Here is a 24,886-nt window from a genome sequence, read left to right as displayed (position 1 = left end):
TGTGTGATCTCCAAGATCAGGACCAGCAGGACATAAACATCTTCCTATTGTATGCATAAGGTTGTATAGGGGTGGCTGTCTCTCCAAAAGGGCTGGTGACCCAGTGGTGTGGGGGGCCTTCAGCTTAGCCCTTTTGGGGGGCCCTATTTGTTCCTCGAAATAAATATTCCTGTGTCAAAATTAGGGCTGCATGAGATGACTTTACTTATTGGCTAAAAGCACTGACAAGTGGGAGCAGTCAGACTGACTCATTTAAGAGAAATTGCTTAGAGGGGTACCTGCAGATTATGCTTCATAACTTTCTAGGAGGGCCAGAGATTTGCTTGCTTGCTTGCTTGCTTGCTTGCTTATTTATTTATTTATTTATTTATTTATTTATTTATTTATAAGATAGTTCAGAGTCTGACACCTCTGTTCAGGGTTGCCCAGTGAAGGCCTTCGTGGGGCCTGGAGTGGTGACCCCCACCCTAATGAATCTACCTCCATTGACTTTAGTTGAGGTGTAAGGAAAATGAAGAATGGAAACAGTGCAACAAACTAAAACACTAGAATTCAACAATGGCAATTCATTCTTTGTAGTCGCATTTCAAAGGTATCCTCTCGGTTAACAATGTATACCAATAACTTGGATGCTCCTCAGCCAAAGGGATCCCTAATTCTGGGCATACATATGAATCTGCCACTGATGTGACCGCTGCCTTAGAGGCAGCAGATGTTGACATAACACTTGTTTGGGCCAGTTTCTCAGCTGTATTCTGGTTCCAGAGATGGCTCTTGTTCCCTCAGACTTTGGTGTAACGTGATGCCTGAATAGCCCCATATGAATCTATATATCTAAAGACAGAGCTGTAGCGGTTGGGCGGGGGGAGGGGTTAGCCAGGTTTTTTGTGGGAATGTTCAGGGTGGCAGGAGATGATATATTGTTTATTAATATCCTTCCTAACTTGCGCTAGCAAGTTCCTTTACTTAGCAGAGTTTACATTCCCCTTTTCACACACAGCAGATAGCTGGTTGCAGGCTTGTGTAAGCCTCTCACTATTATACAATTCAGTCTGTCTCAGATTGAATTGTATAGTTCCTGGTAAATTCCCTTTAATCCCTCTTAAAAGAATAAAGACACAACAATCTTATTTAAAGTCAATAAAAGAAGTTTACTCACATCAGTTCACAGTTGGATTCCTGAAGGCATACTTAGTTACAAATATGTACATGTGGATCTACCCCATATGGGGGAATAGTTCCAGTGCTTATGCTAGCTGAAAGCTAGCATAGCAGTCCCTAGCTAAAAAGCTGTTCCAACGAATAAGGAAGTCAAAGAAGAGAGAGATTGCTGTGTGACTTTTCCTTTTTGTTACCTGGACAGGTAAGGTCACGCTCACCTGTAGTCACATGCAAGGAAGGATGCTCCAGCCCAGGAAGTAACAGAAAGTTTCGACTAGCTGGACCAACATCCCCTTGCATGTCCACTCTAGGAAAACAAGGAACGTTGTATTTGATTGCTCCCAGTGGATTACAACCCACATTTTTGCCCTGGGTGTGTGTGCAAATGCGTGTGTGTGTGTGTGTGCGCGCGCCAAACTGGGTCTTTGTCCTGGGTGAAATAAAGCCTAGTTTTGCCCCTGCTGAAGACTTCTAACTTCATATAGACTTCATGGCTTCAACACTGGCCAACTTTTCTCTTTCCCCACCTGTCATTGCTTTGTTTACCATCTAGCTTGATGAAAAAGTGCTGGAGAAATAAATAAAAAAGCTTGCACACTATTTTGTTATATTTGGCCTGATAGAGGTATTGCCTTAATATATACTTTAGAATCCACCTATCTAAGACATCCAGCTAATTCGAGAGGTACATTTGAAGTGCTTGCGTGAACGATGTACATTGCCTTGAGTTCCTTGGACAAAAGGCAAAAGTGAAAGAAGCAAATAACACAATGGGTTCTCTCACTGGCATTTTGCAGCATTTAACGGCACCCTGTTGTCCCATCATGGTCAGGCCGCAGCGCTGCTTGCCAAATGAGGAATGAACAGAGGTGGGCTTAGGAATCACATTTCCAAACCCAATTCATATCTCAGCTTGGTAGAGGGGAGAAATTTGATACAAATTAAAGGGGAACTGGGATGCAAGTGGCGCTGTGGGTTAAACCACTGTGCTGCTTGGGCTTGCTGATCGAAAGGTTGGCAGTTCGAATCCCCGCAACGGGGTGAGCTCCCGTTGTTCAGTCCCAGCTCCTGACAACCTAGCAGTTCGAAAGCACACCAGTGCAAGTAGATAAATAGGTACTGCTCCGGCGGTAAGGTAAATGGAGTTTCTGTGTGCTGCTCTGGTTTCACCAGAAGCAGCTTAGTCATGCTGGCCACATGACCTGGAAAAACTGTCTACGGAAGCAGACAAACGCCGGCTCCCTCAGCCTGTAAAGTGAGATGAGCGCCACAACCCCAGAGTCGTTCGTGACTGGACTTAATTGTCAGGGGTCCCTTTACCTTTACCTTTAAAGGGGAGCTACCAAATTCTCATTTGAAACAAAGGCATCCTTAAAATTCACCCATATTCACACTTATTCAAAATTTGCAGTAAAGTTATGCAACCAACCAATGTTTTACAAAACATTACAACAGCATACAAAAATGCATTATATTAGGGGAAAGTGAGAGAACCAAAACTGACAGATCTTTCTATTCCTAAATTCAGCTTTATCTTGCCTGCTTGTGTCCATGCCTGGCAAGCTGAGCCTGCACTATATAGCTCTTAAGTTTCTGAAACCCTGTTGAATGGAGTAACCCAATTCCCACCCCTCTCCCTCTTCTCCTCTGCAGAAGCCCAAGGACACATTGGACCCCAGCTGGTGCAGCCGCTCCTACACTTCCTCCAACATGCTGGGTGCCGACCTGCGTCGGGGACGGAGACGCCTCTCCTCCAGCCTGCAAGTCCCGCCCTGGAAGCCCATAGACAGAGCGCGCTCACCAGAGCCCGACAATGTCCAGCGGCCAACTACTCTCCCACTACAAATCCCTCCACGCATTTCTATCACCCATGTTGACCCAGACAGGTAAGGCAAAGGGAGATAGTGAAGCAGGGGAGCTGTGTTACTGAGAGAGCAAGTGTGGCGGTGGATATCCTACAGATCTGAGATGCCAGCACATAGAGAATATAAGGGATGGTTATTTGCTGTGTTGCATTTGGAGCTCCTGGGAAGAGGAGGGTTGGGAGTGACTTCTGTAATAATGTGAGGGCAGGCATCCAGCAAAAGAGTTGTGGAAATGGTTTCCCCAGCACACCTGTGTCTTGTTCGTATGTAAAAACTTTGCTACCATGTAATCAGCATATAATTTACAAGAAATCTCTGGATCTACAAACGGCCAACAAAGGTGGGTTAGAAATTCAATTGCACACTTATGTTCACATCTGGTGGGGGTGTAAAAATGTATAATTTTTTGCCAAAGGATGTTTAAGGAGATAACAGAAATCACTGGTTTAAAGCTGACCGAAAGTTCAGAAGTTGCATTATTATCAATTTACGATGGGGTGGAAGGTTCACAGGCTATGAAAGACTTGCTCACAAATTTATTGGCAGCTGCACAAGTTGTTATAGCTAGGAAGTGGAAGGGGCAAGCAGAATATAAAATGGAAGAATAGTATAAAGAGGTGTGGGATATACCTATTACTGATAAATTAACATGTGCCATTAAGGTAAGATGGGGAATATGCAGGATAACTTATTTCAAGGAGATATGGAGGGTGTTTGTAGAATTTGTACTGTTAAAATGGAAAGAGGTCAAACCATTGCAAGAAGTGTTGAAATTTTGGGAGGTTGGATAGTTACAATGGAATGGTCTCTGGGGTGGGGTGCACATTTTTATTCTTATTTATTTATTCTTATTACTTTGGCAAAATAAAAAAATCATTAAAAAAGAAATTCAATTGCACATTACGGGAGAAATTTCATTTTATAAGTTTGCTTGCTAGTGGCAAGATTGGTGGTGGTCATAGTGAACAGAACAGAAGCAACATGGCCCAAAACCTTACTAAGCCCAAACAGTCCACTGTATACGATGTCAATAAAGAGTGTCTGGTTGCAGTTAAGAAAGAGCAGAATTGATGCAGCAATCCTGGCCTCAGATTCCACTATCAGCATCAACTTCTGTTCGTGTTTGCTGAGGAGAAGTTCTGGGACTTGCTTCCTCTTCTTCAGCCAGGCTGTCAAAGTTGTGGAGAGATGCTTAGATGGTAGTTCAGATAAATAATCAGGGAAGAGTACAGTGTTGGCCTAGTTCACACATCACAGTAAACTGTAGTTAATGGTTTACTTCAGGCATGTCCCAAGTCTGTTTTGGGGATCTAATCCGGCCCGCCTGTCGGTTTAATCCGGCCCCTGTGCCAGTTTGTTTCCTTGGGTAAAATCCTAACAAAACCTCAACAACTTAAACCCAAAAATAGGTCAACAACTGGTTGGCCCTTTGGTCGGCCCTCACGGCCCTTCACTTCATCAAATCTGGCCCTCTTTGAAAAATGTTTGGACACCACTGATTTACTGTGAATGAACCAGCTTTGCTTCTCCCCAGGAAGAAGGTTTTGCATTATATCTGAACCGAGGTTGTGGTTTGTTTCAGTGAAGCAAACAGCAACCTCTGGTTCAGATGTAACACAGCCAGGGATGGTGGTTTGTTTCCCAGCAGGAAGAAGCCAAGCAAGGAAGACTGACGCATGAATGGTTAACCCATTAGCTATGGCTAATGAAGCTGACTCAGCTAGCCCTGGCCCCAAGAGCTCAGACCTCTTCCTCCTCTTCTAGGCTGTGATACACCCATTATGTCCATTTGTTTATTATTATCAAATGATAAATACATATTAGGATGTTTTTTGAGCTGCTCCTGCTGGAATGTAAGTTCTTAATAATGCTAAATCTCTTTTCTTTGCGATTCCCATTTCGTTGAGTCCAAGTTTGTTTACCTGTGTTTTGCTCTGGCATTTAAGAAACTGCACCCACTTCTTTTCATATGGTTTCTAAACACCTTACCTAGTACATATTATAGTGAGTTGCGGGGGTGGGGGTGTAGCCTGCATGATTCTCAGGTCCCTTCTGATTCCTGGGGTGCTGGATCCAGTAAGGCTTAAAATCTAACGGGAGGATCCCATTGTTGAACTAGCCACTTAGCTTCTTGATGTGTTAATGGGCCTAACTAAGCCCATCAGAAAGCAAGTGGCTCTGTGGCAGAGAGCAAAGAGTTGGGCCCCCTCCCTCACCTGGCTGATAGAAAGAAGGACAACAGCCAGAACAATGAATGAGAGAGAACTGGGCAAGAAGCAGGCAGAAGCCAGTGGGCGAGAGTCATGCTTGATTTCTGCTGGAATCCAAGGCTATGTGTAAAGGGAATTGGGGGTTGCTTGTGCGTAAAGGGGGCTGCCGCTCTAGGCAACGTTGCCTGGCTGAACCTTTCCCTGGCTGGACAGCCCTTTCTCCATGGCTGTGTCAGTCGCTGGCAGAATCCGTCAGTGGGCGTTTCCTGAACTTCTTCCAACATAAAAGCTCTTTGACGCCAAGTCTCCGCCTAGCCTCCCTGCGTGGAAGTCTCCTGCGCAGAGTGGGCGTGCCCAATGGAGGTCCTGGGTTCTCCCCGCTGGTCTCTGTGGAAGAGTCTTGGAGCCCTCTCTCCGCAGTCCCCCCTTGCTTCCTGGTATCACTCCTATTTCCTTCCTCAAAGGAAGTGTTCTCTCTCTCCCTGCTGGTCCCTTCTCCTGCATCGTTGGGGAGCCTTACCTCCACTCTAGGCTCCGATGGCAGTTCCCTGACACTATGACTATAGGAGAAGCAAGACCTCTTGGGGTGTTGATGATATGAACCCCTCCATTATAGGGTCAGGTTGTATATATGTGTAAATAAACCATATATCATAAAGACACCACAGTCTCTGCTGTACCTCATTTCAAGGAAACTCAACCCTGGGCATCATGCCATCTTGACCTGGTTGGAGACTAGGGAGACGTGCAACATTATTAACACTATACCTCAATTAGATGTAAAAGGAAGACTTTGACAAGTTTGCCATCCAAGCAGAAAAAAGCAACTTGGACGGAGTTTATTTTCGGTTGAACCCGTTGTTAAAAAATATATTTATTTATTTTTAAGTATTCTGCCTCTGGGGTGATTCAAAAAGTTCAAGTCCCAGGCCATTTTCAGGTGCCAGAACTTTTGATGCCAGGAGTTGTGGGTAACCGCAGGCACTGGTGGTGTCAGCCTAACCTTTGCCCAGGTGAGCAGAGTGGGGGTATGGTAAAATAGAGTGTTGCTAGTGCAATTCAGAATAGGACTCCTTGAATGAGAAGCTAGTTGCTGCTTTAAACAGCAGCATATCTGGATGGATGGAGGCCAATACTGGATGACTAGGGTGGGGGAGACTTGGAATGGAATTTCGTGGGTAACTCAGTTGTGGCCCCTGCAAGGCAGCCATTAAGTATTGTTTGTGCTCTCTCTTTTATTTCAAAGAGTGGTGGCAGATTCATAGAATTGTAGAGTTGGAAGGTATCCCAAGGATCATCTGGTCCAACCCCCCGCAATGCAGGAATCTCAACAGAAAAAAGAGTGTTTTCTCCCTCCTCCTCTTTGTATGCTCACTACACACATCAGACCATTAGGGTTAATCCAGAGAGATTTACGATTAAATCTGCCTCTGAACTTCCCAACCACACCATCTGTATTAAGTGGCTTATTCAGATCAGAGATATACATTTCCCTGTGACAGAAATTCCCTTTAAAACCTCCTTCATCTCCTTAACTTCCCTCCCTCTCAAGCCACCATTCCAGAGGGGGCCGGCATAATCCTCTGAGTGATGATCTCCTCTTTGATAATCTCCTGTTTGCTGTGCTCTGAGGAAGCTCTGAGCCCAAAGCCAATGCTGAAAACATCTCAGCCAAAGGATCATGATTAGTTTAGTACTACTGGCAAGCCAGGTGCCCCGACCTTATATTTGTGCATTTTTGCCTAAGTGTAGAACCTGACATTTATCCCTATTGAAATTCATTTTGTTAGTTCTCCAATCGTTTAAGGTCATCTTGAATCCTGATTCTGTCTTCTGCTGCGTTAGCTACTTTCATGGGAAAGGCAATATTAATTGCATCATAGACATCCACACAGGTGGATTCATCCATGAGACAAGGTGGGGCAACTGTCTCACACAGCAGGATTCACAGCAACAGTAGCAGATCCCAGTGTAGTTCTTTATTTCCCCCCGGTTCCTGTGTGTGTGTGTGTGTAATTAATTTAGGAATTTGAACTGCTAGGCTGGCAGGAGCTGGGACAGAGCAACGGGCGCTCACCATGTCACGGGGATTCGAGCCGCCGACCTTCCGATCAGCGAGCTCAAGAGGCTCAGTGGTTTAGACCGAGGGCAGTCTTAAGCATATCTGGCACCGTGGTGCAAAGCTCCCTCCGGCGGCCCCACCCCACCCCGTTTCCCAGAGTTTTTTAGGGAGGACGGCGCTGCCCGCAGGGCTGGAGGAGGAGGGCAGCGGCTGGAGGGTGGCTCCTCTGGCGGGGAAGAGGTAAAGGCTGGACATGGCACCTCCCGGCTCAGCTGGCCACTTCGTGCCACAGTGGCCATGGCAGACGGAGGCTCCGGGCATGGCACACCTTTGGCACGGCATGGCGGAGGCGGGCAAGGGCGGTGAGTTGATGCCGAGAGGTGCCGCGTCCAGCCTCCACCTCTTCCCTGGCACCTTCCAGAACTTGGCGCCCCGGCGCCCCGCACCATTAGCCTCTATGAGTAAGACGCCCCTGTTTAGACCACAGCGCGCCGCAACCCCATAGTCACCTTTGACTGGTCTTAACCGTCCAGGGGTCCTTTACCTTTACCTTTTATCTTTTAGTTTAGGAATACACCAGAAATAGTTACTAGCATGGTTGGGAAAGAAATAAGAATCATACAGTGGTACCTCGGGTTAAGTACTTAATTTGTTCTGGAGGTCCGTTCTTAACCTGAAACTGTTCTTAACCTGAAGCACCACTTTAGCTAATGGGGCCTGCTGCCCTGCCGCCAGAGCATGATTTCTGTTCTCATCCTGAAGCAAAGTTCTTAACCCAAGGTACTATTTCTGGGTTAGTGGAGTCTGTAACCTGAAGCATATGTAACCTGAGGTACCACTGTATACTTTTTGGATTGCTATGCAGTGTCTGGTGTGTATACAGTCATATCTCATGTTGTATCCGCTTCAGGTCGCGTTTTTTTCGGGTTGCGGACTGCCAAAACCCAGAAGTACCGGAACAGGTTACTTCTGGGTTTCGGCAGTTGAGCAGTTGAGCATGCACAGAAGCACTAAATCGTGCTTTGTGCATGCGCGGAAGCGCCAAATCGCAACCCGCGTGTGCGCAGACGCACATGCGCAGGTTGCAAACGTGCATCCCGCATGGATCACGTTCGCAAACCGAGTGTCCACTGTACATTGTTTATAGTTATGTGGAGGGCCAGGAAAGAAATTAAAGCATTGCGGAAGTAGTGGGCATGGAAAGTAACAGAAAATGACAATTGATCCACCGCCCACCCCCAAACACTGAAACAAATCATCTACAGCCCCAAGTGCAGCTGTTTGGAGCTGCATTTCCCTGAATTTACAGGGGGGAAGCCTTGAGACTGGTGTTGTTTGAAGGCTAGCATCATTTGGACTGCACAAATCAAATGGGACCACAAACGGCTGCAAACACGCAGTATACTCCCGTGTATTTGCTAAGTGTACCTTGCAATGTGTGGCAGCCGCCTCCATCACCCTCTTATTAAGGGCCAAGTTCCATGTGGCAGCACAGCCTACGTGGATTTGCATTCCTCATGCCTGCATCTGCACTACGCTGCCTGAACTGCATTCCGTTCCTGGCTTTGCCCCCTCCAGTTTTGGCAAGAACTTGTCAGAAAGATAACGTTCTGGCTTAGCCACAATAGAACTCTGGCGGTCTGCAAATCTGCTGGATTGCTTGCTATTCTTTTACCATTGTGAGGCACAAAGGCACCAGAGTTAAGATGGTGATTATCAATAATGGGGTGCATTTTGGATTCCCAACTAACTGCCACGCAACAGATCTTGTGTCTTAATGCTATGCAATTATAGCGAGCAGCATATGCCATCATTAGCACTCCCTGGTGCGCTGGAGAAGGGGGTATTAGCTAAAAGCATGCTTATTTTTAGAAGGGCCTTTAAATGTTTCTTTTTTGAAAGAAAACACCCATAAATAGTCCTTTAGTCCCCAAGAGCCCTATTAGTTGAAGCAGCATGATGTGCCCTGAGATTAGTATTAATGTGCAGCCCACTTTATAAACTAATCTGGGAATTGTCTTTTTAACACTAGAGGAATATATGCTCAGCATTGACTTCTCTAAAGCTGCAGTCCTAAGCACATTTCCCTGGGAGTAAGCCGAAAGAAAAACCTTGGAAGAGTCTCAGGCTGCGTGTCACTGCACTGTCACAAGCAGCTGTTTTAAGGGCCTCTTCACACATTATATGTTTGGAGGCACACCTGTGATAAGGGACAAGAAGTGTTTTTCAGTCTGAGGGTGGCATTCCCTCATGAACCTTTCAGGGGCTGGATGACTATGGCTCAGGGGTGTCAACTTGAATAAAATATTGGAGGGGCCCAGATAATCTTTTTTAAATATATATATATTAATTTTCCATTTAAACATATATAATCACATCATTATTATCCACTTTAGCTCTCTGGCTCTTTAGAGCCTATCGACTTCCTTCCCTCCCTCCCACCTCTTGGCTTTCAAAATTAACCTTTATATCACAGCATTTTATATATTTTCCAATTCTAATAAGACTCATCACAAAATACCTCAACATTTAAATAAATGTAGAAAGGTAAAAAAATTCTCATTACAAGTCTTCAGATACCCCTACTAGTGTTAATAATAATAATAATAAGTTTTATTTATATCCCGCCCTCCCCAGCCGAAGCTGGGCTCAGGGCGGCTAACAACAATAAAATAGTTGTTGATGGTTTACAATGATCTTTCAAATATTGTATAAATTTACTCCAGTCTTTTTGGAAAACTTGATCATGCTGTTTTCAGATTTCTCCCATCAGCTTCGCCAGTTCCGCAAAGTCCATCAGTTTCATCTGGCACTCTTCTTTCGTTGATACTTCTTGCTGTTTCCATTTTTGGGCTAAAAGGGTTCTTGCCGCTGCTGTTGCATACATGCACAGTCTTTTATCTTTTCTTGGTATCTCTTCGCCTACTATACCCAGTAAAAAGGCTTGTGGTTTTTTAACAAAAGTGTTTTTAAACATTTTCTTTAACTCGTTATTTATCATTTCCCAGAAAGCCTTTAGGAGAGGCCCAGATAATCAATCACAAGATGTGGCACACATACACACCCCATTTGAATGGCAATGCCTATCAATTTGGGGGGCCTTGCCCCCCCAAATATTTTATTGGGAGTAAAGGGACTTGAGCCCCTAGGAATTGGCTCCTCTGCTTTGCTGGATGGGGCCAGAGACATACATGACTCTTACCTTTCTCCATAGGCAACATACCAGCCAAGTGGAAGTCAGAGGTTTCTACCAGGGTTCTCCCCCAGCCACAAGATTAGGCGAGCTCTGGTGGAGCAGTACCCTACTTGCCCTCCTGGACTAGCCTCAACTGGTCTTCTTAATAGCAAAGCTGGAGATTATATTTTAGGTGGTATACCAGGTAAAAGAAAGAAGTCAATAGAAGTTAAATTGCATAGCATCAGCTAGTGGTTGGAGGAAATGTAACCCTCAACCAGATGCAGGCGACAGGAATTCATTTCTCTCCAGTTTCATTATCCTGTTTTTGAAGGGCTCAATTTGCAATTCTCATTTAAAAAAACAACATCTAATAATCCTGTGTTGGTCTATAAGGGGGGAGGGAATCCAAAATCCATAGTGGGATTTTGCAAGCATTCATATGCTCAGAGAGTGAGCTGCAGGCAGTCTTTTGTTTCTCCTGCACTGACGTTCTAGGATGTGTGATGGTCACCTGTCTATGTTACTGGGTGGATCTTGCTCTGTAATATGCTGTTTGTCACTCAGACTGCAACCATTTGGTGGAGCATTCTTGCAGCCTGAGCCAATTCTAAGAAGATGAAATTATTCCATGCAAGCAAAGCTGTTAGCCGCCTAGCCCATCTCTCAGGAACATTAACAGCAGGCAGCATTGATAGCTTTATAATCAAGGAGCCGATTCCAAGGCAGCACTGACACAAACTCTGCAGGAAAGATGTGTGTCTTTCCTAGAGACTGGTGAATGTATTTTAATCTTCTCCATCTTAAATGTAAAGCACATTTGATTAAATATAAGTTGCCTTCCCCATCCCTCCATGTGATGTGCTACATCCAAGGTTTCGTTATGAAACTGTTGACTTTTACAAATGTGTAATGTATTTTTCTTTTTACAGTATGGATTATAGACACAGAGAGCACAGTCTGCACAGATAACAATTTTACTGTGTTGTACAGGGAAATTTGTTCCTAAATACCTGTGGTCTTCTGTCAAAGTCATTCCCGGCTGCAAATCACTGTGGGAAAGCTGTAAGGGGCGGAACTGTATTTATGGCAGCAATAAAATAAAATAAGATCTGGTGAAATGTGGCAGAAAACCCAACCTTCTGGAAGCCTAAAAACTGAAAAGTTTACAGGACTCAAAGAAAATCATGGATCTGTTCAAAATTAAAGTATGTATAATTAAGTGTGTTAAGTTGTGGGTAGACATAGCAGACGACACAGCGATTCTTCCAAAGCAGCTCTTTATTTGTAAGCTGGAACAGAACTAAGCTGAGGAGCTCAGTCAGCCTGCTTATATAGAGCTCCAGAACAATTGTAACTGTTGCAACTTTCTAAAACTATCCAATCACAGAATGTCACTTTTCAATCCTTCATTTGCATACAAACTATCCAATCACAGAACGTTACTTTCGATCCTTCATTTGCATAACTATCTACAGTATCCCCCTGTTGACCCAGGGTGAGAACATCAGTACATAACAAAGTGGGCCTCAGATTTAGTGGCGCTGTGGGAAAGGTCAGCGGTTCGAATCCCCGCGGCGGGGTGCGCTCCCGTTGCTCGGTCCCAGCGCCTGCCAACCTAGCAGTTCGAAAGCACCCCCGGGTGCAAGTAGATAAATAGGGACCGCTTACTAGCGGGAAGGTAAACGGCGTTTCCATGTGCGGCTCTGGCTCGCCAGAGCAGCGATGTCACGCTGGCCACGTGACCCGGAAGTGTCTCCGGACAGCGCTGGCCCCCGGCCTCTTGAGTGAGATGGGCGCACAACCCTAGAGTCTGTCAAGACTGGCCCGTACGGGCAGGGGTACCTTTACCTTTACCTAATTCTTTTGTATTTGATTCTTCTCTCAACTTGTTTCTACCTGCAGTTTAGAGCTGAAATGAGAGATATGATTTGGTAAAAGACATGGTTCTTTTTTGTTCACAGATATTTCATCATATTTAATTACGTCTCACTTCTTAGGTGTGTGGCGCTATTTTGTTTTGTGTTCCATCATTTTTAACTTTTAATTCTACCTAGAGCTGGAAGTGGCCTAGGTCTCTCTGGACTACGGAAACCGAGTGTCCCTGATCATTGTTCTTGCTGGCCAGGGCTGGTAGCAGCACACAGGCACTCAAAGGCTTGGCCAGTATACTCTGTAAAACGGACTGCACACACCCACATCCCAAGCATGTCCCAGAACCTTTTGCGAATTGCAGTGTTTCTGAAATGCAGAAAACTTGAAAAGCACAATAGACAGTAGAGTCTGCAGCAAAATAAGCCCTCCAGCATAAGTGTGCAATGAGATAACATTCTTTTTATTGCTAAAAGAGATCAAAATCAATATCTAGATATAACAATTTGATTATTTTCATTCCCCCCCCCAATTTATATTTCACCCTATGTTGTAATCATCCCAGGAGCATTCAGTTAAAAACAAAAAAAATAAACATAATATGCATAAGGAAAGATAAAAACGAACAAATTTAATAATAAATATACACAACCTTCCTTGCTAAGATTTAAAAGAAGCCAGCCACAGGACTGGAGCCATTCCTTAGCCACATTCCTAATGAGTCTGGCATGGTTTCCGTTTTAATATTCCTTTGAAATCTCCACCAAATAGTGGGTTTTTCTTCACACTCAAGTGTCACAGAAGAGTAATACAGTAATGCCCACACTGAAAGCGTTGGGCTTTCAGTGCCTGTAACACTTTCTGGGTCGTCTACAAATTTTTGCTTGGAAGTGATTATTTCACTCATTTTCCAAAAATATTTTTCACCCAGAACCAGCGTTCCACTTAAGATCTGTGAAGCTGCTGCATTAAACCAAGTATAGATAGAAATTCCAGCACGCTGTTCTGTTTCAATGGGAGGCACTCCCAAAACCTCAGGAAGCTTAATTCCTTCGTTTGTTAATATATAATGCAGATTCCACGAAATGGAAATAAGTACCAATGTACCTGCTGGCAAGTCCACAATTGCTCCGATGGAAAAGAAGGTGGCGATGGAATCATCGTGTTTTCCCGGCTTAAAGATGTTATAAAGCACAAAGGCCATACAAAAAAGGGTCACCGCATTGGCAACTGAGGCCAATGGCATCAAGTCCTGGGCAAGGATGAGTTCAGACGGTAGGGACTCCTCATTGTTGAATGGTATGCATATGATGTTGATCTTCTTCATTGTCATTCTGCACACGGAACAGGCGCCCCAGATCCCAGTGCCCACAATCCCAGGTTTGTTGCTGCCCATGGTGTTCTCAATCTGCCACACTCTCCATTCAAGATTGGCAGATGTGGAGCAGATGTTCATAACACAACCAATAAGAGCCAGGACAAAGGCACCCAGTTGCAAACAGAATACCCTGCACAACAGCCATACTGGAAAGGAGCCATAATGTGCCTGGGGTGGAACTTTAGCTTTGGTACTGGGAAGGCTGGCGATAGAAGGCATGCTGAAGAAAAACACAGACAAAAGATAAGCATTAGATACTTAGACACAATATCATATGGATATCCACCTGGCCTAGGGGGCGAGGCCCACACTCACCAGCCCTACTGAAGAGGCTCCTCTTGAGGCCGGAGGAACATCGCCCAGCTGTGAAGCACGGAGGCTGCTCCCTGCAAGGCCCTTTCCACCTGGCCTAGGTGGAACATCACCCGGCTAATGTTTTCTTGATTTATTGATTTAATATGCTGTAAACTGCTTTGAGATTTTTATTAAAAATATAAAGCGGTATAGAAATTAAAAAATAAATTTAATAAATAAATCTCCTAAAGTTTGAGCAAATAGTGATGTGTAGCTAAAACAATGCCATCATTCTAGGGCAAATTCGGCATTTCCCACCTTGAGACGTTGGAATGGAAAAGTCTGCTGTACTTGCAATCACAAGTGCCAGGAATCAGACTTCCCCAGGGGGGAACCCCTTTTGTTCTATTGAACCCCCTCAATGCAGATAATTGGGCTCTTGTCCACTCCTCCTCTGCTCCCCTCCCTACCCTCTCCATTGTTAAAATGTCAGGCATGATCCAACCAAAGTTACACATTCTACCCTTGAAAGAAAGTTTGGTGCAACAAATTAATACAGCTAGTAAAGGTAAAGGAACCCCTGACCATTAGGTCCAGTCATGACCAACTCTGGGGTTGCGGCGCTCATCTCGCTTTACTGGCCGAGGGAGCCGGTGTACAGCTTCTGGGTCATGTGGCCAGCATGACTAAGCCGCTTCTGGCGAACCAGAGCAGCGCACAGAAATGCCGTTTACCTTCCCGCCGGAGCGGTACCTATTTATCTACTTGCGCTTTGACGTACTTTCGAGCTGCTAGGTTGGCAGGAGCAGGGACTGAGCAATGGGAGCTCACCCCGTTGTGGGGATTTGAACAGCTGACCTACTGATCGGCAAGTCCTAGGCTCTGTGGTTTAACCCACAGCGCCACCCGCTACTGTTCAGTAAATAATCCTTTCTGACTTTAGTCCCACCCCCCTCTCTCTCTCACACACACACAATGTGAAAAGCCTACCAAGTGGCTCTCAGACAGGACAAAAGGAAATAAAAGTCAATTTGTTCTTATCTGAGAAAACACTGCTATGTTGGTGGGGAACTGAGGAGTGCTGCATATATGCACCTCCACCAAATCACTTCTTCAGCTAGTCTCTGGTATGCAAGGGCTTTTTCCAGGGCTTTCTCTTCGTGTGTCTGACCTAAGAGAAGACCTGAGAAGAGAGAAGCTGGTCTGAGCACGGTAGCAACCATTCCTTGGAGTTCTGAGGCAGTTGGAATGCAGCTTGCTTTGAACTCTCAGAACATCAGAAATCATAACTCCAGAGTACTGGTCGTTTAGTACATTTGGCAACTGCTTGGAGGCAGTATGCATTTGAATACCAGTATGATTCTGCAACTTTTAAAAGACACCTTTTTGTTAGATGTAAGCTTATGCAAAGATTGGATACAAAATGTGGAAACAAACACCCCAGCTGCCAGTTCCAAAGGAATGAGCGAGCCAGATTTGAAATAAACAAATACACAAATAAACAAATATTTAGTTGTTTCCATTGGGTTTGAACACCACTTTGAATTACAGCAACTTTATTCAGTAGTACTGGTGGATCTGACTAGTCCAGTATCCCTTTTCTAAAAATGAAAAGCTTTATAAAAACTCCATGGGGACAGGCAAGGATTATCTCCATATTACAGTCTGGCAGATGTGTGGAGACGACTGGTACTGTGAAATAATTTATTGCTTAAGTTCGGGCTACTTTGTAAATGATGAGGGGGGTCTTTGACTCAGAGGTTTCCCAGCCAATTGGTTGCTTTCCTGGTCACCCGAATATCAATTCTCCCTACAGTCACTGTGTTGGTCCCCAGGTAGATAACTCTTTTGAGATTCGCTGATTTTCATGTGCTATGGACTCATAAGTTTTTTTGTAGATTTATAAGTCTTCTACAGATACTTTTCTTGCACAAGCTCATGGGGATTCCTTCCCTTATAAAATGTGGGACTGAAAATATCCAGCATTCCCAATTTGAACCCCTGAATGGGAAGTGGCAGACACACCCTGTGTGAAGGAGCACTTTCCTCTTGCTGGTACTTTTGGGAACATGGGATATAAATGAACTGTCCCTCAATCTAGAGATCTATAAGCCCCCAGTATACTGCTAAATCAATTTCATTGCTTTGACCTTTCCTGTTAAGGGAGATGCTACAGCTCTTGGGTCATTGCTGCTGCCCATTTCTGTACCGTCCCCAGCTTTATGATACCCGTTTTGAGACCAGGCGACTAAAAGAGCACACAGTATTCTAAATGTTAATGTCTCCCTCCGCAAAGAAATGGCCTCGAATTACCTGCCCCTTTCAGTGCTGCCTTTTAAGCCCCAGACTCCTTTGTTCTGAATATTTTGTCACAAGCTCAGCTTCCCATTCTCCCTTAGAGCCACAAGGCAACAGGCTAAAATACCCTGCTACCAAAAATGACAAAGTGCTCAGTTTAGCAGCGGAAGAAGAAATGAAGCTGCAAGCGGGTTTTGTGTCATTCCCTTGCTCTCAAGGGCTGTTTTCTTCACACGGTGGTTAGGAAGAAGAAGAGTTTGGATTTGATATCCCGCTTTATCACTACCCAAAGGAGTCTCAAAGCGGCTAACATTCTCCTTTCCCTTCCTCCCCCACAACAAACACTCTGTGAGGTGAGTGGGGCTGAGAGACTTCAGAGAAGTGTGACTGGCCCAAGGTCACCCAGCAGCTGCATGTGGAGGAGCGGGGAAGCGAAACCGGTTCACCAGATTACGAGTCCACCGCTCTTAACCATGGGGTGCAGGGCATGGGCATAGCCATGCTTTTTGTTGGGAGGGGAGGCCTTTTGATGGGGGGGGGCAGAACCAATGTGATTGGTCAGTTAGTTAAGTATATTCTTTATTGTTTTACTTGATCTAGAGGGGACAGCTGCCCCCACCTTGGCTACGCCCATGGTGCAGGGGGGCAACTGCCCTCTAAATCCAGTAAATAAATAAAAATACTTAACTAACTGTCCAATTGCGTCGCAGATAACTCAGTTCTGCCCCCGCAACATAAAGCTCCCCCCCCCATAAGTCCTGGCTATGCCCATGACAAATATAAGATAAAAAACAAAACAAATAAAACCTACATACTGCAACAGTGTTTTGTGTTGTGTAGGCTCCTATGATGTAAGTAATGGGCACCGCCTGCTAGCCTGCTCCCTCAAATACCACTGGTTTGCTCATTTCTATATCAATTACTTTGATATGATACATGTTATGTGCAAATGGCAAATAGATACCTGTTAGGTCCATAAATTACCATATAGCATATATTCAACACAAAAAACAGCGACAATTTGTTGTTGACAAAGGACAGCTGGACAAATAAAGGGCCCCATTACCTTCAGTGGCTTAGGGCCTCATCAAACCTAAATCCGGCCCTGTGTATACCCACCCACCTACAATTTGCTGTAGATGTGCAGTTTTCAGAAGGAAAGGGGGCAGAAAAACAAAAGGTGTGAAATCCCCACAACACACGCGCAAAGGACCTTCTGGGATTGTGACCCACATTCAGTTCTTTACAACTGTAAAAATCATAGGTGTGTATGACAGAAATATCAGCAATATTCTGGAACTCCAGTTCTGTCTATCTATAAACGGTGTTAATTTTAGCCATCTTCTAGCTAGCTATAACGTGTGTGTGTGTGTGTGTGTGTGTGTGTGTAGACCAGCAACACTTAATTATCTAATCTGCTTGCATGACAAGCTCATAGTTGTGACAGAAAATGTATGATAGGAATCCGAGAAGAGGCAAACCAAAGAGACTCCATTTTGCTTCTGATAATAGGCATTCACTCAAATCAAGGCAGACATAATTTAGCCTTCTCTGCAACTTGCTGGCTTTTCTAACACACCCCACCTACCTCAATACTAACAACAACAACAACATTTTTATCATTTATATCCCACCTAAGTGGCTGGGTTTCCCCAGCCACTCTCGGTGGCTTACAGCACATTAAAAATTGTAAAACATTAGACATTGAAAATTTCCCAATACAGAGTTGCCTTCAGATGTCTTCTAAAAGCCAGATAATTGTTTATTTCCTTGACATTGACATCTGCCATTGCAATAGTCTGACATCCCACCTCACATTTAGATTTTGCCATTTTCACCTCTCCCACTTCCCCCCAAAATGTACCGACCAGCAAACTTAGCTAAAACTGCCAGACATTCCATCACCCCCTAACCTGCTTAACCGAGAAGCTGTAATTGCTGACTTTGCAAGATGAGATAAGACAAAAAAAGAAATACTAGGTTGCCATAGTGATTGCTTACGCTGAATGCTAATAGCCAATAGAATCATAGTATTATTAATGTATGGAATTAAACGATATAAGATGTGCGAGCCATGCCGTGAAAAGACAGGCAGGTTTTGGAACTTGATTCCCTTTTACCATCTTACTGCAGTCTGAATAAATCTTTTCTTTTTCCACCCTGGTGTGATTCTTGACTCATCATCCCAGCATTGGACTTTTGTCCATAACAGATACATCTGCAGATTCAGAATTTCTCTCTGGTGCTTCATTTATATTCCATCAGTATTTTGAACTGCCCTTCTCAAAAGGATGCTATGAAGAGTAATGATGCCTCAAACCTGATCTACTAATCAAAACTCTCAGGTTGAGATCCTATTCACCTAGGATTTTATTTCTTGCTGTGAGACACCCTGAGAACTAATAATAATAATAATAATAATAATAATAATAATAATATTTATACCCAGCCCATCTGGCTGGGTTTCCACAGCCACTCTGGGTGGCTCCCAATCAAGTGTTAAAAACAGTACAGCGTTAAATATTAAAAACTTCCCTGAAGTTGGTGCCTGCCAACCTAGCAGTTCGAAAGCACCCCCGGGTGCAAGTAGATAAATAGGGACCACTTACTAGCGGGAAGGTAAACGGCGTTCCATGTGCTGCGCTGACTCGCCACATGCAGCATGTCACGCTGGCCACGTGACCCGGAAGTGTCTGCGGACAGCGCTGGCCCCCGGCCTCTTGAGTGAGATGGGCGCACAACCCTAGAGTCTGTCAAGACTGGCCCGTATGGGCAGGGGTACCTTTACCTTAATGAGTGTGCACTGTGTTAACACAGTGGGACTTACTTTTGCATAAACACGCCTAAGATTGTGCCATGAAGTGGTTCACAAGCCAGTAGCCCAATTCAGACATCACCACTGTGTTAACCATAGCTAGAAAGTGAAACAAATGGTTGACCTTTCAAATAATTAGGCAAGCATAAGAGCTGCTTGTTGGTTTTCATTTTCTGTCTGCCTAGCACTTTTTTCGCAAGAGTGGTAGCCTCCAGAGGTGGAGCAACAACTGCAATTATTGTTCAGGCATTATGTCAAGCCATGGTGAACACAAACCGTGTTATGTAAACCTTCTAACAAAACTTTCTGATTCTGATTTGCCAGATTGGAATTCAGTGCACCTTCTGTGACCAAGCTCTGTTCACTTTTTTTGCTTAAGCTTCCAGCTCATTAAGCAAAGTTAACATTATGCTAAGTATGATTGTAGTAACGAGGCCCAAGGTGCTGCTCAGGAAATAGAAGCAGGCAGCAAAATGTCACAAGTCATTTGTGATACTTGCATCTTGTCAGCACTTACTCCAAGAACCAGATTGTTTAAATTGTCAGAGAATACAACCAAGACTCTCAGAAGCAGATGAAAACGTCTTCCTTCTGCACCTAGTTGCAAGCCTTTATAATCGCAGCCTAAGCTTCCCAGGCACACTATGCATCTAATGTAGCAAAAAAGTTCATTTAATAAAAGCTTATAAAGTTATTATATGAAGAACAGAAGCAAAATGAGAGCTGGATCTGGAAGCTGAAGAAACACTGGGGGGGGGATGATGGAGAACAGGCCGATTAATGGCAATGAGCCTTTAATAAGAATTAATTAGGTGCATTTTTTCCACTGCTGTCTCAAAAGTATAGATACATTTGTGTCAGCAGTTCCAATTGGAGTTTTTAGCTGGAATGTAGGAAGTGTAACCCCACAAATGAAGCATGGGAGACCCAATCCTGAGGCAGCATTGATGAGTTCCTAAAAAGTAAAGCACACGAGCAAAACTTCACTTGATTTTCAAGTGAAACCAGAACTCTTCCTGCTGGGACTTATGGATATACAGTTAGAAAAGAGCTATAGAATTTTGTTACAATATATGATTATGGCTGCGAGACTTTTGTATGCACAAAAACAGGAGGACACATCATTACCAACAATGGAAGAATGGCTGCTAAAACTGGCAGACTAAGTTGATATGGCAAAACTGACATGTTTAATCAGAGAAAAGTCATTGTTAACATTTGTTAAATATTGGAAAACTCTCATAGACTTTTTGCGTAAAAAACAAAAAGAAATAATGACATCTGGATTTGAGGATTGAGGATAATGTTTCTTTATAGAAAGTGGGTTTTTTGGGTGTTGGACTGGATGAATGAAGTGAATATTGTTTTTATATAGCAGACAGATGAAGAATTGGAAGTTCTATATTTTCTGAATCTTATTTTTCTAACTTACTATTGTAACCTCTTTTCTATTTTTTCTTTCTTTCTTTCTATTTCTATTTCTATTTCTATTTCTATTTCTATTATTTCTATTTCTATTTCTATTTCTATTTCTATTTCTATTTCTATTTCTCTCCCCCTCACCTTTTTGTGTTTTTATTGTATCCATATAAAAGTCTTGGTTTGGTTTAAAAAAAGGAAAAGACAGTAAGTTTTTCTCTATAAACCTTAACATTTTTTTTAAAAAGGATGTAGTTCCATGCCGCACTACAGATCGAGGTTTTGCTTTCTTTTCCTTCCTTCCTTCCTTCCTTCCTTCCTTCCTTCCTTCCTTCCTTCCTTCGCCTTTGCCACTGGATAGACACTGATAGGAAGGACAGTATACAGAAACAAAAATCTCAAAGTCTACAAATGAAATACAAAATGCAGTCTATAACCACATAACCATTATAGAGGCAAATGAAATGATAAAGTATCTGTCACAGATATATCTTATCTAAATCTTACACCATGGTTCTAAGTGTACAGTGGTACCTCGGGTTAAGTACTTAATTCGTTCCGGAGGTCCATTCTTAACCTGAAACCGTTCTTAACCTGAAGCATCACTTTAGCTAATGGGGCCTCCTGCTGATGCCGCACCACCGGAGCACGATTTCTGTTCTCATCCTGAAGCAAAGTACTTAACCCGAGGTAATATTTCTGGGTTAGCGGAGTCCGTAACCTGAAGCGAATGTATCCTGAAGCGTATATAACCCGAGGGACCACTGTATTCTAATCAGTTGTTCATAGTTGATGAAGATACCAACCCAACACACCCTTCTCGACCCCCTTCTGCTAATACCCTGTATTCTCCAGTGACCTTTGCATATTGAATAAAATCCTGCCACACAGCACTAAAATTATGTAGCTGTGCTTTTCCTTGTATCTAACGTGTGGATAAAGTAATTTCCACCTGATATTACTATACGGTGGTACCTTGGTTCTCCACCGCCTTGGTACTCAAACTTGGAACCCAAACACTGCAAACCCGGAAGTACCGGTAAGAGTGAAGGTTTGCAAACTTTTTCAGAAGTCGAACATTCTCCATTTTGAGTACCACACTTCTGTTTTGAGTGTTATGCTTCCGATTTGAGTGCCACACTTCCATTTTGAGTGTTACGCTGAGGTCTGTCTGTTTTTGCTATTTATTTTCCTTTTTTGTGGCTCTTTTTTCTTTTGTTTTTGTGACTGGGAGGAACCCATTTCAGCTACTGATTGATTGATTGTGTGACTGCAATACATTGTTTATTGCTTTCATTTTATGGATCAATGGTCTCATTAGTAAAATTCATGTTAAATTGCTGTTTTACGGGGGGTTTTTAAAGTCTGGAACAGATTAATCCATTTTGCATTACTTTCTCTTGGTTTTGGAACACTTTGGTTTTGGAACGGACTTCCAGAACGGATTAAGTTTGAGAACCAATGTACCACTGTATTTCATATGTTTCCGTAGCAAGTCTTTGAAGACACATTGTCGAGGTTTCTCCAGTTCTGTACTATTGTTTTTCTGGCTTCCACCAAGAAATGTGCTATCAAATCCTTAGAACTTAACATCTTATTAGGTCCTGTAAATACTGATAAAATAAACAATTATGGAGTGACATCTATCAGCGTGTTTGTCATTTTTATCATTTCAACATGAAATAAGGCCCAAAACCTTTCAACATATGGGCATGTCCTCCACAAAGGTAAATATACCCTTTTATTGTGGTAGCCTTGCCAGCGCTTGGAATCAACGAAAGGCATAATATGTGCCAATTGGTTCGGCATACGATACCACTGTTGTAAAATTTTGAGAAGTATTTCTCTGGTGTTAGCTGATATTGATTTAAATGGTTTGTTTAACCATAAATTACTCCATGTGGGGTCCTCTATATTGTTTTCAAGATCATCTTCCCCAATTGAATTTAAACCTATGAAACAGCCTAATTCAGTCTCCAGCCATGTTGTATATAAATCTGAGTCTATGCCTTTTCCACTATTTCCCCTGTTCTGCTTCCATTACTTGCCTGTGTTTTAATAACTAAATCATTTAACTGATGTATTTGGGGGGGGGGGGAGGAATAACTTAGGGACATATTTCCCAAGGACATTGAAGGATTTTAATGGGGAATATAGTGCTATATTCAGTGCTATGTAGAATGACAGTTGCAATTCCATTTCTTTCTCCAAATGGGCAAACAGAGACAAAAGCATGGAGGAGGAAGATGAGATGATGAAGCCTTTCCTTCTGGGCAGGATTGCTGTAGATGGAGTCCAGTGGAAGAGGACAAGCAAGCAGGCAGGGGTGACAGTGGTGAGGAAGTGGTCCCACTCAGGACGAGAGGGCATGGAGGGCATCTAGCCCAAGGTCCCCTCAAAACCCAATGAAGTGTTGTGCAACCTTGGCCTCTCTTAACATGGGACAGTTGTGGGATTTCATGGCAGGGAAGGGCAAGGGGGAAGATTTAAAACTGTAGATGGCCGTGGGGCTTTTTCTCTTTTCTTTCTTTTCAGGAGCCTGTGTCACATTTTAGCTTCTAGCTTTATATTGATCTGAAATAAGCACACACAAACCTCAGGAGGTACGTGCGTTTGGACAGGCTTGTGCCTGTTAACATTTCCAGCCCTGGAGTTTTAGAACCACTCACACGTACGAGGAATAAAGGGCAACCTTTCCCCGTTCTCCTCAGGAGTTGGCACAGAGAGCACTGATAACAAGCTCTTTACTTCTTGCCCTTCTTGCATAAATGTGACAAGGCTCATTGAACGTGATGAATGGCATTTTGCTGAACCACAGATGCAAACCTCTTGGGAACTGTGCTATTTCATCTCCAGGCAACTGGAGCCATGGCTGCAATTTTTTCCCTTGCCTCCATAAACTTCCATGTGTAGTGCATCCTGGAAACTTTTTGCCAGAAGGTTCTTGTTCGGGAGAAGCTAGTTTCTAGAAAACTAGTTCGCAGGTCTTTTCAAGAAAAACTGGACCACTAAACCCGAGGCTGACCCACCTGTTAAGGAAGGTGAGCCCTGATGTGGCGGGTGAGAAGGGGCAGCAGATCAGTGTCCCCCAAACCTCCATCGTTCCCCCCACCACCACCACCTGCAGACCTGCCTGCCACCATTTTGCTGGCTGGCTGCTAACTGTCTGACTACTGCTGCTGCTGACCAACCAGCAACCTGCTCAGAAGCTGTTGTCTAGGCCTCTAGGAACATCACTCCAAGTGGTGGGACTACTCCTTAAGCCCTGTGCTCACCACTCCCATGTGCTTTGGTCTGATGAAGTGTTTTTTTCTCATTATGGACAAAGTGGACCTGTTTAAAGTTTCACAGTTTATTACAAGGGTCAGCAACCTTTTTCAGCCATGAGCTGCTCTACTGTCCCTCAGACCATGTGGTGGGCTGGACTATATTGGGGGGGGGGAATGAATTCCTATGCCCCACAAATAACCCAGAGATGCATTTTAAATAAAAGGACACATTCTACTCATGTAAAAACACGCTGATTCCCAGACCATCTGCAGGCCGGATTGAGAAGGTTGCCTACCCCTGGTTTATTACTATCAAACTTGAAAGAGTGTTTGCCTACTCAGCACCTGACCTTCAGATCTGTGTGTTGGACAATGCAAGCTCTGATCTACACTTGAGAATGCCAGTCCATGGTGACTCAGACTTGCCCCCATGGTCTGTCCATTATAGCCAGACTGCACTATGTTTGCATCTGAACATAGAACATAGAAAGTGTTCCTCTTAAGTGCACCTTTCAGCCCAGTCCAGTGTGTGTGTTTTTCGAAGTCAGCCTGCTGGATTGTTTGCCTGACTCCCAAGAAGACATAAGAATACAGATTGTTTGCAGAAATGTGTGTGGAGTCGGAGTGAGGATCTGTTACACATGTAAGCATTTGTAGGCTGGATTATTATTCTGGGTCCTTTGTGATTTTTTGGACAATTGAGGATACATCTAGGGTTTCAAACTTGGTATATCTGCCGATATTACTCAAGGGAGTCTTGAACCAGCTGATCAGATGCAGTCAAGCCATATCGCCCAATTTATTTACCTGAATCAACCGCAAAATTTATTTTATTGAATGTGAATCCTGCCTTTCAAATACAGAAAGGTATTGGTCTGCCATAGTCAAAACAAAAACATTTTTTTCCTTCCAGTAGCACCTTAAAGACCAACTAAGTTAGTTCTTGGTATGAGCTTTCGTGTGCATGTATCTGAAGAAGTGTGCATGCACACGAAAGCTCATACCAAGAACTAACTTAGTTGGTCTTTAAGGTGCTACTGGAAGGAAAAAAATTTTTTTGTTCTGCCT

The 24,886-nt window shown here is 43.8% G+C and overlaps 1 protein-coding gene across 1 annotated transcript in view; it reads left to right on the top strand.

The window, feature by feature from the left end:
- The window catches only part of PDE4A (phosphodiesterase 4A), a 388,477-nt gene that overhangs the window by 79,841 nt on the left and 283,750 nt on the right, over positions 1–24,886 (top strand). Inside the window, exon 3 of the mRNA XM_053370589.1 lies at positions 2,815–3,047. Within this exon, the coding sequence (XP_053226564.1) occupies positions 2,872–3,047 (176 nt within the window). The 5' untranslated portion in view covers positions 2,815–2,871. The remainder of the gene's footprint in view (positions 1–2,814; positions 3,048–24,886) is intronic.

The sequence above is a fragment of the Podarcis raffonei genome, chromosome 17 (assembly GCF_027172205.1).
Source record: "Podarcis raffonei isolate rPodRaf1 chromosome 17, rPodRaf1.pri, whole genome shotgun sequence".
Taxonomy (NCBI): domain Eukaryota; kingdom Metazoa; phylum Chordata; class Lepidosauria; order Squamata; family Lacertidae; genus Podarcis; species Podarcis raffonei.
Note: the sequence above shows the minus strand (reverse complement) of the source record. Positions and strands in the feature narration are given on the sequence as shown.